Here is a 19,646-nt window from a genome sequence, read left to right as displayed (position 1 = left end):
TCTCTGCTTTTCCCAGTTTTGTAGATGACAACTTTATTCCTTCATTGTTCAATTCAGAATCTTGGTGTCATCCTTGACAACTTTCTTACACCCCATGTCCAGATACTTAAGGAAATCCTCTACTTCAGAATATATCCAGAATCAGAGCACTTCTTAAGACCTCCAATGCTATAACCCTATGCAAACCACTATTATTTCTCTTCTGGGTTATTGCAGGAACCTCCTAACTGTTCTCTCTGACTCTGCTCCGCCCCCTCCCCCTTTGATCTGTTCTCAATACAACAGCCATTGTGTTTCTATTAAAACATAAGCCAAATCATGTTACTGCCCCTGCTGAAAACCTTCCAGGGGCGCCTCATCTTACTCAAAGTAAGAGTCAAAGTTCATCCTATGACTTATGAGTCCCTGTGTCATCTGCCTCCTAGTTACCTCTGTGACCTCTCTTCCCACCTCTCTTTCTGCCCACATTACTCCAGCCACAGGCTTCTTTGCTGTTGTTCTTTGAGTCATGCTCTTTGATCAGGACTTTGAACTTGCGTTTCCCTCTGCCTAGAACCCTCTTCCTTCAGATAATCCTCACAGTCACCCCTTAACTCCTTCAGACGTTATTTTCTCTGCAAGATCCTCCCCAATCACTCTATTTAAAATTGCAATTCCCCCCAACACTCCCTTCGCCCTTCTCCCTGCTTTAACTCTTCTTGATAGTACACTATATGGTTTATTTATTTATGTGTTTACCATCTATCTCTACTACAGAAGGTATGCTCTATGAAGGCAGAAATTCTTGTCTAGTTTCTTCACTCCTACCTCCTTAGCACCCGCAAGAGTGCCTGGCACATACTACTTTTTAAATAAGTGGATGAATAGAGTTGTTGAAAGAGTTAAATGAGATAATGTATCTAAAGTCCTTAGCATAGTGAATGGTAACTACTGGTATTACCATTGTTATTATGAACCATTTTATTTCCTCTGTTTGAATCCATTTACTAATCTAAGTCAATAGTGAGTTTTCAGAGAAGAGGAAGGGGATTAGTATAGGCCCAATACTCTGATGAAAATTATATAATTGATTTCTCCTGGGCTGTATTCATTAGTAGCCCAATATCTACACCTCTTTGGACCATGTCAGTATGAGGTTAGTAATAGGCTATTGGTTTTTCCATATAAGGTTTTTCAGAAAAAAATTTTGTTTTTAAAATCTTTGTTATTACAAAGTCTCTTCGCCCCTGCCAAAAACAAAAAATATTTTCTAAACCTAAAAATAAAAAATGTAAAGCAAAACAAAACAAAGTCTCTTTTCTGTAAGTTCTCAATAAATTAAAAAATGAGAACAAGACTATTCTTAAATTCAGAATGTATTGCTGTGAACTTCCAGCTCCTGAGTGGAAAAAAGATTCATTCACTGCAGTTCTTTTTCTGTTTCTACCACAGATGGGAGGAGTACATAATAAGCAGTCCTTCCTGGTTCTGCTAATTTTGTATACAGGGAAAACCAATTTTAACTTGGATTTCTATGAAGAAAATGTTTATAAATTCTCTACAAAATCTCCATGATTCTTTCCCCTGATAATGTCAGAAGCAGCTCATGATACTCTGGCTTTTTTTTTTTAAACGAGGATCTTCTGCTTCATAGCCATCTCCCCAGAGCCGTCTTGTGCCGACTTAGGTCTCCAAGAGGATTTATTTACCTCTTAAAAAAACATCTTCCCTTGCAATTTATATATGCCACTACTAGGTGGAAGAAATGTTTGATGAACACTGAAGAAATTCAAACGGTTCACTTCCTGCAGATTTAAAATTATGAATGACAGCACTATTTTATAGCAAAAGAGCAAAGCATATATCTTTGTTAGAACAGTTTAACTACAGCTAAGTATTTATGATTTTTAAAAAATGTTTAGTTTAATGAAAGATACTATTTATTTTAATGAAGGGTATGATCATACAATTTACCAGAACTGCCTAGGCATTTGGAATAATCAGTGAACAAAAAAACCCCAAGTATCTCTGCTCTATGACAGTCACATAGTGGTTAAGAGGAAAGATTCTGGAAACAGACTACCTGGGTTTGAATCCCTAGTGCTTGCTATTTACCAGCTAACGGACCTTGGACAACCTACTTAAACTCTTGTCTCTCAGCAGCCTTATCCATAAAATGAGGACAATAAAACGACCTACCCTTTGAGCTTAATGATTAAATAATCATAGTTTATTTATTGTCTAATATATTATCTTATTTGCTCATTTTAACAACCCTGTGAGACAAGTATTGCTATCTCCATTTCACAGAAGTAACTCATCTCTTACCTGTGAGAGGGAAAGTCTTGGCCCATGGTGACCTGGCTAGTACATGGCAGAGCCATGATTTAGTTAAGGTCTGTCTGGCTATACAGGCCATACTTCGTTCCCTCTGTTCACTACACAACCAACATAATACAGTGAACATAATGTTTTTAAAGTAAACTTTTGATTGAAGTTTAACATACGAGTATTTACATAAAAGTGCACAAATAATAAAGTTTACAATCCCATTTCTCTACCTCCCTTTCAGAATCAGAAATAGAACATTACCGGCACCCCAGAAGCCTCCCTCATGATTCTTCCCAGTCATACTTTCCCCAAAGTTAACTATGTTTTTGGCTTTATTACTATAGATTTGTTTTGCCTATTTTTATACATTAAATAAACGAATCATACATAATTTTTCTTAAAGGCCCATAGCTACATAATTCTGAAGGCATTTGGGTGTAAGTTTCCACTTTTCCTTTCTCAGGGTCCAAGAATTGCCCAACCATTTTCATGGGAGATGTTTTCTAGTCTGTCTTGAGGACAATTTTATAATTCTTCCAGGCCATTTGCCTTCCTGGCAACCTTTCCTGCCCACCTCCTGGCTGGAAATTTTCTTACATCCACACATGGCAAAATTCTGATCCTCCCCAAAAACTCAGCTTAATTATCCTTCTCTACTCCACTTGGCTCATATCTCTATATGTGCACTTATTGATTTGTAGTGCAGTGATCTCTTTTCTTGCCAGTGTCCTCTAGAGCATGAACTCTCCTCTGTGACAGTGTTAAGAAGATGGGAAATCCTACTGAGGTATTTGAAAGGTGGGGCCTTGAAGAGGTGATTGAATTGTGAGGACTATGCCCTTGTGAATGGATTGATCCATTCTTGGAATAATGGGAGTGGTTCTGGTGGCTTTAAAAGGAGAATAGTCTGGCTGGTTAGCTCAGTTGGTTAGAGCACAGTATTATAACACCAAGGTCATGGGTTCAGATCCCCTTACTGGCCAGCTGCAAATAAATAAATAAATAAAAGGAGAATGGATGAGGTTAGTCTCACTTTCTGCTCCGCCATTCTGCCCTGTGAGACCCTTTTGTTACTGTCATCACCGAGGCCTTCACTAGATGTGTTCCCTATACTTTGGACTTCCCAGCCTCCAAAACTGTAAGCAATAAATTTTGTTTTCTTACAAATCACCCAGTTCCAGTATTTCTGTTATAAGCAACAGAAACAAACTAATACAAACTCCTTGATGGAAATCACCATGGCTTTAATTTTCCACCTTGAAACACTGTATAGAATAATAGTTTAGTGCACAGAGCCAGGACTTCTGGGTTTAAATCACACACTTATAGGATGTGTATCCTTGAGCAGGTCATTTAACCTTTCTGTGCATAAGTTCTCTTATCTGTGAAAGGGGCATAATAATAGTGTCAACTTAAGTAACTAGCCCTCACTTCTACCTTTTATTGTTTAATTTGACAGAAATCTTTTTATGAGTATCACTGACTTACAGAAAAAAATTTGGGGGTTGGGGGGATTAATTTAAAACATAGTGTAATATATAAAGGGTCATTGTTTCCAGGTCAAATAAATGCAGATAGCTGTGTTGGAAAAAGAGAGAGACTTGAAGATCTGGCAGACAATGCTTGGCATTCCTCCAGTCTCTCTCCAACATCTTCACACTCTCATGCGCTTCTCTGACTCCCATTTTCAAAGTCTCTTCAGTTCTTCTTCTTACCTGTCAGAGGACTACCTTCTCCAGAAGCCGTCTCTGGCATCCCACACTTTCTGTCAGGCAAGTGATCACCCTTTTATGCAATTGTCTGTTTAGATGTCTCACATCACACAACTGTGACTTGAGCAGGAGCTATGTCTGGTTTCTCTCGGTGCTCAGAACTCAGAACAACTGATATCCTCAGGCCAATCCTCTCGACAACTAAGCATCTCCTCCGGACGCTTCTCCTAACTCCTTGCCTCTCAGGGTTCCTCAGCCTCTCCTGGAAGCTTCAGAAATGAAGAGGCTCAGACCCCACCCCAAGCGTGCTCCTCGGTTTCTTCAGTGATAACCCCTACAACCAAGTGCCTTAGCTCCGCCCCACCTCAGCTCCTGAGCCCGCCCTGCCTCCTTCGCCCCGCCTCTGGCCCGCCTCCTTGGACCGGGGGTCACAAGTACGCATGCTCTCTCTTAACCTCCTCGTAGCGTGATGACTTAGCGGCGTTGGCGTGGTGACGTAGGGACGGTGGCAGCTTGTGTTGCCGCCGCGTGCCGAAGCGTAGGTTTAGAATTGTCGCGGGGCTGTAGGGGCACCTTAGCGGCCCACGGTACAAGGCTTTTTTGGTGTTGGCCGAGTGCCGTGTCCGCGTTCGCCTCTGTTGGAACGAGGAAGGCGGAGGAGAGGTTCTGTGGGGACACATCTGGGCGCTGTGAAGGAGGAAGAGCAGCCGGGGGGCTCTGGAGCGCCTGAGGGCCGGGCTACAGGCAGGGTCTGAACCCGCGGGGCTCAGGGCCGGTCCCGCCGAGGGCCTGGGGCAGCCGCGTGATGCTCGGGGCCTGGTGCCTGCGCCGAGCCCTGCGCTTCTGTTCCTCCGCTCCCTTCCCGAGGCACAAACCTAAAGCCAAACTCAGCGTGCGGGACGCTCTCGGGGCCCAGAGCACGAGCGGGGAGCGCGTTAAAGTCCAGGTTGGTGTGTGGGAAGGGGGTAGGGTTTTTCCTTTTAGGGATTTATATGGATCACCACGTCTAGCTTTACTTTGTACTGTCGGGTCAGACAAAACCACCAGCAGGGAAAAATAAGAAAATGTAGGCATCGCGTGGGTCCACACTTTTTTTTCTTTCCTTGGGTACCGTTACTTTTTGCAAAACTGTTCCGATGATTATAAAGTGCTGGAACTTTGCTTTACATGATATCAGGGCATTACCTTTTAACTTGTTAACCATACAAAAAAATGTAGCTAATTTTTCTCTACCTTTTCCCTACCTTTATTCCTCATAATGAATATCCATGGTTATAAAGTGGTTGTATTGAGCTGATTCCTTGACAGCAAAACCTTCTTTCTTGTCTTGGTATTCACTTCTGGCTGACAGTATAAACTGGTTCAACTAAACCATACCTTTTATTCGGCTTTTAGCCATATCAGTGCCTAAAATGGGGCTATGTGAATTATTTATTTATTTATTTATTTTTGTCCTTTTTGAGACGGGCCGCACCGCGCTCAGCCAGTGAGCGCTGTGAGCGCACCGGCCATCCCTATATAGGATCCGAACCCGCGGCGGGAGCGCTGCTGCGTTCCCAGCACCGCACTCTCCCGAGTGCGCCATGGGCTTGGCCCTATGTGAATTATTTTTAATAAATTAGGAGAAAGAGTGAGATGTAGCAGTTTGAAAGTGCTCTGGAGTCAAACTGCCTAGGTTTAAATCTCTGCCACTTAGTAGCTCGTTAATTATGTGCATGTCACTTAATGTGATTGATCCAAAACTCAGTTTCCTCTTAGGAAAGTAGAGGTAATAATAGTTCCTACCTCACAGAGTCCTGAAAATTAAATGAGATAATGGGTAAAAGATATTTAAAACAGTGACCCATTGTCAATAAATGTTAGCTGCAATTATTTCTCTTACTAATAATATTACAGTAGTCTCTCTTTATCCGCAGTTTTGCTTTCTGTGGTTGTTACCGTGGTCTGAGAATATGTAATGGAAAGTTCCAGGAATAAACAATTCATAAATTTTAAATTGTGCGCCGCGGTCCTGCTCTGGCTGGACGTGAATTATCTCTTTGTTCCGCGCATCCACACCGTATATGCTACCCGTACGTTACTGTATAGGAAAGAGTATAGTGTATAGGGTACTAGCTGTGGTTTCAGGCATGCACTGGGGGTCTTGGATTGTATCCCCACGAGAATAAGAGGGGACTACTGTATTTACAGCAACTTCACATAGAAGATTCCCCTTCTATGAAGGATCAGGTTAAGCAAGGGTGGTTTGATTGTTTCTCATTAAATTGCTGAAATACACTGATGCAGTTATTTTCGTTGTCCTCACATAACCTTGCTTTTTAGCAGTATGACCAATCTGCCCCCTTTGCTTTTCTCTGGGTTTCATATTCTTTCTATGATCCATATTAAAACCTCTTCTTGCTTCAGTCTATTAATTCAGCATACAGTAATACCTTCTGCGTGCTGGTCAAGAGAGAATTCGGAAATGAAAAGAACAGAACCTACTGCCCAGATTAGAGATTTTCATTTTAGTGCTATGCAGTCTAATACAGTAGCTGCTAGGCAGTTGTGGTTTTGAGCACTTGGAATGTGGCTAGTCTGAATTGAGATGTGCTGTAAATGTAAAATACCAGTTTTGAAGAACAAAAAAGAATGCAAAATATCTCATTAATACATTTTTATATTGATTGCATGTTGATAATATTTTGGGCATAGTGGGTTAAATAAAATATGTTAATTTCACCTGTTTGTTTTTATGTTTAACATGACTGCTAAAAAAATTAAAATGCCTCACGTTATATTAAATAACCCTGGTTTAATGGTTAAAACCAACAGTTACAGCAGTGAGATAAGTAGTAGTGGTGTAAGTAAAGAGCTGTGAGAAAACAGGAAATTCCCTAACCGTGTGGGTCAAGGAAGAGTTCTTGCATGAGGTGACATTTCTGCTGAGTCCTGAAAGATGTGTTCCACAAGCTGAGGAACTGGGGATAGAGTGGAAATAGCATGAGAATGTGTTCCCCAGGCAGAGGGTACTGGAGAAAGGGTTGAAATAGCATTCCAGAAAGCTTCTTGATATGAACATGAACTTTGAAAAACTGCGTTTAAATCCCCACTCTGCTGTTTGGTAACTGTGACCTGGACTGTTTGGAGAGTTTATTCTACTGTCTCTAAATATATTTCTTCATCTGTAAAGTGGTAATAACAATGACTTTATTAAGTTCTTGGGACTATTAAGTAGCATAATATTTATAAAGAGCTTAAAACAAAAACACATTAAAAAGTACTCAATGTTAACTTTTACTAACAGGTTAAAGAGAATGAATGAATATTATTCATTGAGCCTGACCAAAGAGCAAGTGCCTCTGGACAGTATGGTGAGATGAAACCAGAAAGATGGGTGTGTTCCACATCATAAAAGGGCTTGTACAGGAGGCTGAGGCAATTTACACTTTATTCAGTATAGCCCTGGGGAAACAAGGCTTTTAGTCAAATAGATTTGGGTTCAAATTCAGGCTCTACACTTTACCAGCAGTGTAACCTTCAGCAAGTTATTTAACTTCCCTGAGCCTCAGTTTTCTCACTTGTAATATGGGAATGATAATTCATGGAGCTGTTGTGAGGAGGAGATGAAACAGCATATGAAGATAGTAAAATGTTTTTTACATAGTAGATGTTCAATACGTGGTAAATAATCTTGCACTGAAAAATGTTTATAGATTATCTTCTATGTACCTGGCTGTATACTTCAAAGCAACTAAAGCATGGTTCTTTCCCTCAAAGGGTTATGGCCATAGAAATAAGTTTTAATAACAGTGGTATAGAGTATGGTGGGGACACAAGGAAAGTAAGGGTCAGTATAGTTTTTCTAAATAGGTTATCTCTTGCTTTTTCCCAAGCATATTTAATGGCAAATTAACTCATATGCTTATAAAATATAAGTTTAGTGTATCTGAGAGACATGTTTTTAATGTTAGTGGTCTATTTGAAAACATCTCACTGGTACTTACATGCACCTGCCATTTAATTCAGACTGTCTTTGAAAGTTTATGTGCTACTCCATATGGATTCATAATGAGAAATTTTTTGAGGGCATTTTTGTATGTTACTTTGTAAATGGAAAAAAAAATTGTAAAGGCCTTTGTGAGTACATAATCTCCCTTCTGGGAATTTGATATAAAAAGGAGAAAGTCACCAAGATATGTGCCCTTTTATTTGTAGTTGGAGACAGGGAGGAAATACCTGGAATAGCCAATATTGGGAGGATTGGTTATGTGAATTAAGCTCGTCAACTTGATGGAATATTAGGCTCCATTCAAAATGATGAGTTTTATTAACAACAACAAAAAAGAATACCATAGTTTGTATCTCACTGTGATAAGAACCATATAATTATGTATGCATATGGGTAAACTAACAGCAGCTGATATGTTGAAACAGGATTGTGAGTACATTTTTTTTCCATTTACTCTTGTGTGTGTGTGTGTGTATGTAATGAAAATGTGAAATGTAAAATGTTATGTGTCTTAAGCTTACATAAGAAATATTTCTCTTCTTTAGGGATGGGTTCGTTCAGTTCGTTCCCAGAAGGAAGTCTTATTCCTGCATGTAAATGATGGTTCATCTTTGGAAAGCCTTCAGGTGGTTGCAGATTCAAGCTTTGACAGTAGGTGAGTTTTTAAAATAGGAGAGTCCTTTTATTTTCTTTTTTTCATCTTCAATGTTTCGTACTTCCCTAATCCAGGGTTCATATTGCCCCTTGAGTGATCTTTCTCAACAAGTCTGCTTTCATAGCTTTGAGGATCATGTCCAAAGAGTTGGAATCAAGATCCCTTGAGCTCAGGCCTTTCCTCTTCTGTTTAACATCTTCACATGCCAGTATCCTCCACCTGTGCTTTGATTCAGTTTTAACTACTTGCATCTCCCTTAAACTGTCTGCTCTTTCTTGTCCTCTAGCTCTTATACATGTTGCTGCCTCTGCCTGATATAGCCTTTTCTTCTTCACTTGCCTTTCATAGTTCCAGTTTAGGCATCAACTGACGTTCCCATCCCTTGACTGTGTTCCTCCTCTGTGCTCCCATACCATCCTATGCTTACATCTGTTATAGAATATATCACATTGGGGGGCCGGCCCGGTGGCACACTCGGTAGAGTGCAGTGCTTGGGAGTGCGGCGGCGCTCCCGCCGAGGGTTCGGATCCCATGTGGAGACCAGTCCGCGACGCCGAGGGTTGTGATCCCATTGCCAGTCGCGGTGCGGGCGCGATGCCGAGGGTTGCGATCCCGTTACCGGTCACGAAAAAAGACAAAAAGGAAAAAAAAAAAAAAGAATATATCACATTGGATGGTAATCAATTGTATTTTTATTTGACTCTTCCTACTAGACTCTTTGTTCCTTGAGATTTGGAATAGTATCTCATTCATGTTTATGTTCTTGGCCCCTAGCACAGTGCTGACAGTTACCAATTATTGTTTATTGAATAAGTGGAAGAAACTTTTATGGTCACATTCATCAGGTTTTAAAACTAACACCATTTTTATGTTAGAGTATGAGCTCAGAGGAGCAGCACATTATTCTGATTTGTTAGAATAAGAATACTTTGCTTTTCCAAGGATTGTTAAAGTTAATGCTCTGCACATATTGAATAGGTTCATGGGTCTCAGACTATTTTGGTCAACTGGGCAGAACAATTAAAAAAAATGTTCTGATATAATAGCAGCCTTTTTAAAAAGCTTATAGTTGGCCGGCCCGGTGGCGCACTGCTACACTGTGCCGCTTGGGAGCGCGGCGGCGCTCCCGCCGAGGGTTCCGATCCCACATACAGACCAGTTCCCGCTCACTGGCTGAGCGAGGTGCGGGTGCAACACTGAGGGTTGCGATCCCGTTGCCGGTCCCGGTCCGGTATGGGCGCGACACTGAGGGTTGCGATCCGTTGCCGGACACGAAAAAAGACAAAAAAAGGAAAAAAAAAAAAAAAAAGCTTATACTTTTTCTGATTATAAATATAGCAATGACTTGGGTATGTCTAATTGTATCTAAATTTTAGGGGTTCTGGAGGATGACTGCTTATCTCTTTGAGGTAGTCTCAAGAGCTCCCAAAGTAAAATTCTTATGTGTCAGTTAGTACCTATTTTAAGTCAGAGCATCTCAAAATACCCTGTCAGGTTTGGTGTAGTAGTGGACAATCTTATTTATATAAATTATATAGGAATAAATTTAAAAGGAAATACACATTAAATGTACCAAGCAGACAAAACTGGGTGGGGAATCTCCTGACATATTTACTTTAATACAGTTTATTGTATTACTGTATTGTAATATTTCAATACCGTTTATTAAAGAAGACACTTATACTTATTGTAATATGGAATATTAGAACTAGAATGGATGTATGATCATTTAGTCCATCTTCTTCTTAACAGAGATGATTCTTAAAACAAATAAGCTTAGATGACTTTCCATAGCAGTCATACAATTGATTTTTGGATGAACTTGAACTAGAACCTAGACTTCTTAACCAGAAGGTAGTTCTGTGAGTACTCAGGCCATCAGCCAACTAACTTTAAAAAAAAAAGTAAAAAAAAAGTGGAGGGGGCTGGTTGAGTGCAGTGTTATAACACCAAGGTCAAGGGATCTCCATACCTGTCAGCTGCCAAAAAACAAAAACCAACAAAGTAATTTCTCAGGGGCTGGCCAGTTAGCTCACTCAGTAGAGCATGGTGCTGATAACACCAAGGTCAAAGGTTCAGATCCCCATGCTGGCCAGCCTCCAAAAAGAAAAGAAAAAAAAAAAAGTAAGTCATTGCAAGAACAGTACACAATTCCTGTATACTTTTTGCCCATTTTTCCCAATGATAACATCTTACATAACCATAGTATGTTATCAAAGCCAGGGAATTGGCATTGATTTAGTACTATTAATGAAAATACAGACCTTATTCTGATTTTACCAGTTTTTTCATGTAATTTGCAATCTTTTAAAAAGTTTTTTGGCCAACTAACTTCTTGATAAGGATAATTATATAACCTCTTAATTCCAAATACCTATGTACAAATCCTTAACTCTTTTTGTTTCCATTTTTGAGCTTATGGAATTCATTTTTATAATTTTGGTATATAACAGAATCCATAGATTCTGAAGACTAACCTAATTAAGGGTAAGAACTTCTGTCATTAAGTATTTCAGTGTTCTGATAGCAAGGTTTGTATTAAAATAAAGGTTATATATAATGATACCTTATTTACCCTGTTTTTTGGTTACTACAGAGAATTGGTTTTTGGGAGCTCTGTGGAAGTCCAAGGGCAGCTGGTAAAAAGTCCATCCAAAAGGCAAAATGTGGAACTGAAGGCAGAGAAAATTGAAGTTATTGGAAAATGTGATGCTAAGGTATGCTTTCTGACACTTTTGTGGATGCTGTCTAGGCTTAATTTAAAACATTAGCTATTTGTTTTAAGTATGATTATTGGGAAAATGGCACTTAAAACACATTTCAGTTGTGACTTCCCAGGTAATTGAGACGGGCCATAGAGCCTGTAGAGACAGTAGCAAAAGTTATTTATGTAAATGGGTTAGTCTTATTAATAAGAGCTAAGTATTAATCTGCATCTCTGGGGGTGCTTGTCACAGTTGAAACTCACTGCTTTTACAAGCATGCCCAGTCATCCAAATGACAGAGACATACAAGGACAGGCCATTTCAGTTTCACATTTTTAGGAAAGCTAGAAATGACTTTTGCAAGATCCAGAACTTATCATCCAATAATGGTACTGGCCACCTGCAGCTGTTTGATATTAAATCAATTAAAATTAGATAAAAAATTCAGTTCCTCAGTGGCATTAGCCACATTTCAAGTGCCAGTAATCCCGTGTGGCTATTGGCTACCATATTTGAATAGCACATATACAGAACATTTCCATTTATCACAAAGTTCTTTTTGCTGGTGCTGATCCAGAATGATGTGATGCTTGGGCTGCGTAGAGACAAGAAATTCTACATTAAGACATGTTTATACCTCTTTTGCAAGACTCTTCTGTTAGTAGCTTTATATTTATAAACCTGATAAAGAGGTTAGAGGAAGTAAAATCAAAGATCATCAATCTAATTCCTTAAATTTACACTGGTGGAGAAAATGAGGCCCAGCCAGTTGAATTGATTTGCTTAAGGGTCTGAGCTGATTAGTGGCACAGCTGAAATTCATGTTCTAGCCATTTGACTTTGTGTTTTTGCTATACAGTCATCACTCAGTCAATTCCCCTGGAATCATGGGGAATTGATTCCAGGAACAGCCCCCACACACCCCCCATACCAAAATTTGCAGATGCTCAACTTTTATATAAAACGGTGTAGTTATTTGCATATAACCTATGTATACCGTATACTTTAAATCATATCTGGATTACTTATAATACCTAATACGATATAAATGCTACGTAAATATTTTATTACTGTATTAGGGTACTTCAAAAAGTTTGTGAAAAAATGGAATTAAGAGATAATATGGGGCCGGCCCGGTGGCGCACTGCTACAGTGCGCCGCTTGGGAAGCGCGGCGGCGCTCCCGCTGAGGGTTCGGATCCCACATACAGACCAGCCGCTCACTGGCTGAGCGAGGTGCAGGAGCAACACCGAGGGTTCCGATCCCGTAGCCGGTCCCGGTCCGGTACAGGCGCAACACTGAGGGTTGCGATCCGTTGCCGGTCACGAAAAAAGACAAAAAAAAGGAAAAAAAAAAAAGAGAGAGAGAGATAATATGAATCTTTCCATGAACTTTTTGAAGATCCCTAGTTTTTTTTTAATTGTTTTATTTTTTTATTGTATTGTTATAAGGCTGTGCTCTAACCAAGCTGTAAAGCTAAGGGAATAGCTGCACGACTATGCCAATTGTCAGGTTGAGGCAATAGCTATGCTAATCGTATGGCTAGGCATTTTATAACTAAAGCCAAAACATTTCATTATTTTAGTTATATCAAGTTTCCATTTGTATTGTCAGGGCTGGGGCTCAGACCCTTTAAACCCATTGTACAGACTGGGTCACCAGACCCCTCATACGCAGGTCCATGCTAGGTAATTGGGAAAGATCCTGGGAGCTGTTGGCAGACAATGCAAACTCAGTCCTCAGCAGCAGCAGTGGCAGTGGTGCCCTCTCCAAGGGTCTTGGCCTCCCAGAGGGTCTCGGGGGCACTGGTAGCAACAGCTTGCAGTAACAGCCGCCACTGCCACCTCCCCCTCCACATGCCCTCCCAGGGGCAGGGGGCACCGTGGATCAGAGCCACTCGTCCTTTATACTTAAGTCCATAACCCAGGACACCTGGGTGCCCACGCACATCTACAAAAGACAATAGCCAAGGAACACCTGGGCACACATGCATATTTACATCAAACACTCGGCAAGATTCTGAATATCTGAGGGGCCCTGACCATTTTCCTTCACTTTACCTACATAAGCTAATTGGCCAGCCCCCGAATTGTTGTATTATTATACTGTAATTGTGTTCAAATATTTAACGAACAGAAAGTAAGGAAATGTAGGGAAATTGCATCAGTTTAATTCATTTTTAGTTCTTTTGGAATAATAGGAAGAAATTAAATGTAAGGAAGTAAACGAAGAAAATGAGCCAATTTCCTTAAAAAATATCATTCTGAATAATTTTTCAAGAAATTCTAATTGACATGTGAAATCAATAATTAGGTTCCAAGATTTCTGAACAGTAGGCTGTAAAATAATTTGGAAATCAAGAGAGGGGTGGAGAAAGTACCCATTTTGGTTTTGCTTTTTTTTAGAGGGATCTATGATTATTAAAAATTTGCCATGTGTTTCACTTCCTTGGTTTTTATTGGTGTTGATGCCTTCACCTTCCCTTCCCTTTCAGTTCAGTGTCATTTTAAAGTATTCAGACATTAGGGAATTCTGAATCCCTAGCAGTTCCCAGGTCTCTATTAATGTGGTCACATTTTCACTTTAGTTAGTATGGTGATTGTTTCTATACAACATAAAAATTAGTATGTGCATAAGGCCTAAAAAGAATAGGCAGAGACTAAAAGAAGCAGGTTGCCGGTGTAGCTTTTTTTTAAGTTCTCCCTTATCTTTTTAAATTGAAACTTTGGTTTTTGTATGAAAGGATGTATCTGTCTCAATCTTGTAACATGAGTATGTACACGGTGGAAATATTTCAAGGTGGAGCCATAATTTAATTTAAAATTTTTTGTAAATCTTCACTAATCTGCTAGGTGAAAGAAAACTGATGACCCTCCCTCAGGTTCTTAGACACTGGTAACATGTCGATAAAGAGTAATAAAAAGCACCAATAGATTATGAATTACTGTGGGTTTTCAAAACATATGGGTAATTTTAAAATTGAATAACAGCTGTGTGTATACAAGGATTGAAAGCATAATCTTTAATAGCTACAATATTCTGAACTCCTGTGTGCCGAACAGTGGACTGTTTTGCATAAGTGATCTTATCCTATTTGTAAGAAGTGGTTGACAGCTAATGGGTAGAAGTTTGATCAGTAACAGGTGAACCTCAGCGATATTAAATAACTTAGCCAATAAGTAGTAGAGCTGGATTCAAACCGACATCTCTCTGATTCCACCCTACCATTCCACTTACCTGGTGAAAATAATGTGGACTATAATCAGTTATATTAAGAAATAAAGAAGAGCATCTTAGTTTGTTCTAAAGCACTATTTAAGAAATGCCCTGGAAACTGTTTTTATATACAGTATCTTTTTTAGGTTTTAATTTGGTTTCTCCCCCCCCCCACCCCCGCTTTTATTGACAGGCTTTCCCTATCAAATATAAAGAGAGGCCTACTCTGGAGTACATCAGACAATATCCTCACCTCAGGTGTAGAACTAATGTTCTGGGTTCTATACTGAGGGTTCGCAGTGAAGCCACAGCTGCTATTCATTCTTTCTTTAGGGTAAGGTGTTTTGGTTCCATATAGGTTTTCCTAGATATCCTTTATCTTCTTGTGAAGAAGTTGAGTAACTATAACACTGGAGTGTTTTCCTGAAAGTTCTGTTCATTGTTTGTTCCAAGCATCCTTTTCTTGTTTCATACCGGGTCAAATGCCACAGGCATGAATATATATGTATGTGTATACTGTATATACTGTACATATGTTTTATATAGTTTTTTAAAGAGCTTTATTGAGGAATAATTGACATAAAATACTGTATATATTTGAAGTGTACAATCTGATGAATTTTAACATACATATTCTCAAAACCTTCACCTCAATCATGATAGTGAATGTATCTATGACCTCAAAGGTTCCCCTGTGACCCTTCATTATTCTTCCTCTTCCTCTTTGTATCCTTTCATCCCCAGACACCCACAATCTGCTTCCTGTCACTATGCATTAGTTTTTGTTTTCTAGAGTTTATATAAATGAAATTATTCAGTATATACTTTTTTTTTTTGGTCAAGCTTCTTTTACTCAGCACAGTTATTTTGAGATTCGTCCATGTTCTTATATGTATCGATAGTAGTTCCTTTTTACCATTAAGTGTGATATTAGCTATAGGTTTTCATATATATCCTTTATCTAGTTGAGGAATTTCTCTCTGTTCCTGGTTTGCTGAGAGTTTTATCAGGAGTGGATATTGGGTTTTGTCAAATACTTTTTCTGCATCTTTTGAGATGACCTGTGGTTCTTTTTCAGTTTGTTGTTATGCTGAATTACATTGGTTTTTGAATGTTAAACCAACTCTGTATTCCAAGGATGAAACTCCACCTGGACATGGTGTATTATCCTTTTAATATGTCATTGGTTTGAATTTGCAATAATTTTGTTTAGAAATTTTGCCTCTACATTCATGAGGGATATTCTGTAGTTTCCTTTTCTTGTAATGTCTTTGTCTGGCTTTGGTATCAGGGTAAAGTTAACCTCATTCAATGAGTTGGGGATATTCCCTCCCTCTAAATTTTCTGAAAGTATTTCCATAGAATTATAATTATTTTTCAAATGTGGGATAGAATTTACTGGTGAATCAATCTGAGTGTGCACTTTAAAATATTCAGGGGGTTTGTTTTTTCTTTGTGTGTGGGAGGGGAAGATTTTTAACTACAATTTCAATTTCTTTAATAGATATACCACTATGTAGGTTATCTGTTTCTTCTTAAATGAACTTTGGTTGTCTGTGTCTTTTAAGGAATTGGTCCATTTTGTTTAAGTTGTTTTATTTAAGTTGTTTAACTTTATTTCCATGAAGTTATTCATAATATCTTTATGATTTTAATATCTTTAAAATCTGTAGTGATGTCATCTCATTCCTGATATTGGCAATTTGTGTCTTCTCTTTTTTTCAGAACAGTCTGGCTAGAGGTATATCGATTTTCAATCTTTTTTTTATTTCTATTAATATTCTTTGCTTTGAAATCTATTTTGTCTAACATTATTATAGCCACCACAGCTTTCTTTTGATTAGTGTTAGCATGTTATATCTTTTTCCACTCTTTTATTTTTATTTATTTATTTATTTTTTCTAAAGATGACCGGTAAGGGGATCTCAACCCTTGGCTTGGTGTTGTCAACACCATGCTCAGCTAGTGAGCCAACCAGCCATCCCTATATAGGATCCGAACCCGTGGCCTTGGTGTTATCAGCACCGCACTCTCCTGACTGAGCCACGGGCCGGCCCTTTCCACTCTTTTACTTTTAAACTATTTGTCTTTTTATATTTTAAGGCACATTTCTTGTTGGCAGCATATAGTTGGAGCTTGCATTTTTAAATCCAATCTTTCCCTCTTAATTTGGGTGTTTAGATCATTCAATGTGATTATTGCCAGTTTTTGTTTGAGACTGTCACCTTCCTGTTTTGGTTCTAATTGCCTTATCCATTTTTTGTTCCCTTTTTTCTCTTTTTCTGCCTTCTTTTGCCTTAATTTAGTATTTCTTATGATTTCTTATCACCTTTGTTTTCTTATTAACTATAACTCTTTGTTGTATTTTAATGGTTGCTTTAGGGTTTATAGCATACATCTTTAACTTCAATTGATAATTTACCACCTCACATATGATGTAATAACTTTACAATGTTTACTTCCATTTCTTTCCTCCCATCCTTTATGGTACTGTTGCTGTGCATTTTACTTTTACGTATGTTGTAAGTCCCACAATTCATTATTATGTTTATTTAAGCAGTCAATTGTCTTTTAAGGAGATTTAAATAATAAGAAAATAATCTTATTTATTTACCTATGTAGTTACCTTTTCTGGGGCTTTTTATTCCTTTTTGTACATCCTAGTTTCCATCTGATATAATTTTCTGCTTGTCTGAAGAACTTGCTTTAATATTTCTTATAATGCAGATCCGCTGGTAATGCATGCTTTCAGCTTTTTTATGTTTGAAAATGTCTTCATTTCACCTTCATTTTGGTGGGGGGGGTGGGAGGTGGGAGGGAATTAAGCCAAGTGAGCCTTATTTATTTTTTTAAAATATCAAACCACTAAGAAAATACACCCTTGAAACAGCAAACAGGCCTATATTGTCATTTCAAGTAATAAGTTGGTAAAAGGACAACGAAGTCTTTATCAAAACAATAATGTGTCATACTGCGGCAGAAAAAATACATATTGCAAAGGCCTCAGTCAAAAATGGTATTTGGTAATGGAAGGCAGCCTCTCCTTTACTTTAAAGGAGTTACACCTCGCCTTAGCCCAGATTGCTTGCTTTTTCTCCTTTGACTTTCCTGTTGCCAGGAGATTATCTCATTAGGGCTCTTAACTCAGGGAGCTAATATGTAAGCAATGCTGGGTTTAAGTTTTCATTCCAGTCTGTTCTATGAAAACCAGATTATTCCAAATCCAGGACTTCACAACACTCTTAAGTAGCCAACAGTTCCTCTTTTACTGTTCATTCCTGGGTACAGCTATATATCAAAATCAAAACCCCCTTTCCCTTCAAGGAGAAAGTGTTACTGCAAGATTGTCCTGTCATTCTGCTGCAGACAGCCTCAGAGCCCATCAGGCAACGGGAGGGAAGCTCTGCTTCCCATACTCAGTGTAGTGTCACCTCTTGTGTCTTTGCATGATCTCCAGGCTGAAAGATGCAGTGTGTAAGAATTTCCAGAAATGCACATCTACGTCTTAATATCCAGAAAAAGATATCCACAAGAAATCTTTCAAAGTTCTTATCCAAACTACTATTCCTTCCAACTCCACATCTTAAATCAACTTTATGCCCATCTATATAAAACAAAACCAAGGAAAACAAGGACCCAGAAACCTTTTTGCCCTTTCTAAATTAGTGACCTCATGGATTTTGTTTTATAGCTTATGGAATATAATATTGCCATTTCTGGTAAGCAGGAGGTTGGGAAAAAACAGAAACACCTATCAAACTTCACCAGACTCTAGGCAGGTTAGGGGAACCTGGAAGCCCATTGGTACCAGTGTAGTGAGCTCTGGTTTGGTACAAGGGAGATTCCTACTGCCAGGACAGGCAATTGCCACAAGAAATTTAGGCTCTAAAACACTTTTCTGTGTTATCTCTGACCCAGTTTTTAACACCAGTTTTTTCCATTTCACTTTTTAGGATTGAAACATAAAAGAACCAGTGTCCAGGAGCAAGTGACTTATGGCTTAAACTTGTTGCCATTTCTTCACTCATAAATTTATCTTAATGGCTAAAATTCCCGTTCCTCTTTTTAAATAGATTCCTGCCCTCACCCCTGATGGCCACTAGCAAAGACTTTTATTTCCTGATGGGTGAGAGAGACTCCTCCTTTTTGATCATAGTCGGATGAGGTACATGTGGTCGTCCACACACTTGGTCACACAACTGTCCAGCTGCCCCTTCATCTGAAGCATTTTATTTCCTGCATCTGTTGAATCTTTGTTTTTGCAATGTATTGTACACTTGGCCAGGCAGTCCTGGAATTTTTCTAACTCATTGGTTGCCAAGGCCTCGGCTTGAGCCAGAGGTGCGTGGTAGTGCTCAAGCACTGGTGTACCTGCTCATGGATGCCTGGCTGTTCTCACAACAGCTGGTGCTGCACTGGAACATGATGATCTCTCATCCAGATGTACATTCTCTGCAGACTCTTCACCATGGAGTCTACCACCACCTGCACTCAGAGCTGCTGCACCTCCCCCATGGCAACTACCCCCCTGCCCTGCACCACCTATTTCACTTTCTTTTTTTCTCTTTTTTGGCAGCTGGCTAGTATGGGGATCTGATCACCTTCATTTCTGAAAAATATTTTTCCTAGATATAGAATTCTTGATTGACAGGTCTCTTCTTTAAGTACTGTAAAGTTTCCACTCCACTGTCTTCTCATTTGCATTGCTTCTACTGAGGAATCTGATGTCATCCTTCCCTTTGTTCTTCTGTGTGTAACATGTCTTTTGTCTTTGGCTCATTTTAAGATTTTATCACTGATTTTTAGCAAGTTAATTATGTGCCTTGCTGCAGTTTTCTTTGTTTCTTGTGTTTGGGGGTTGTTGAATTTCTTGGATCTATGAGTTTATAATTTTCATCAAGTTTTTTTTTTTTTAATTTTTATTTTATTTTGTCAATATACAATATGGTTGATTATTGTGGCCCATTACCAAAACCTCCCTCCCAACAAGCTCCTTTCTGTTTGCTTGTCCTGTCAACTTCAAGGAATTGTAATTGTTCTGTCTTCTTCCCTCCCCC

At 39.0% G+C, this 19,646-nt stretch overlaps 1 protein-coding gene across 4 annotated transcripts in view; it reads left to right on the top strand.

The window, feature by feature from the left end:
• The first annotated feature begins 4,745 nt into the window (after positions 1–4,745).
• The window catches only part of NARS2 (asparaginyl-tRNA synthetase 2, mitochondrial (putative)), a 140,246-nt gene continuing 125,345 nt past the window's right edge, over positions 4,746–19,646 (top strand). For 2 of the 4 annotated variants that reach the window (XM_008566123.1, XM_008566111.1), the window contains exons 1-4: positions 4,746–4,968; positions 8,559–8,668; positions 11,265–11,385; positions 14,783–14,923. In XM_008566123.1, the coding sequence (XP_008564345.1) occupies positions 4,828–4,968; positions 8,559–8,668; positions 11,265–11,385; positions 14,783–14,923 (513 nt within the window). In that variant the 5' untranslated portion in view covers positions 4,746–4,827. The remainder of the gene's footprint in view (positions 4,969–8,558; positions 8,669–11,264; positions 11,386–14,782; positions 14,924–19,646) is intronic. The other 2 variants (XM_008566118.1, XM_008566129.1) reach the window with 2 other exon arrangements.

The sequence above is a fragment of the Galeopterus variegatus genome, unplaced genomic scaffold, assembly GCF_000696425.1.
Source record: "Galeopterus variegatus unplaced genomic scaffold, G_variegatus-3.0.2 Scaffold15, whole genome shotgun sequence".
In the NCBI taxonomy this organism is placed as follows: domain Eukaryota; kingdom Metazoa; phylum Chordata; class Mammalia; order Dermoptera; family Cynocephalidae; genus Galeopterus; species Galeopterus variegatus.
Note: the sequence above shows the minus strand (reverse complement) of the source record. Positions and strands in the feature narration are given on the sequence as shown.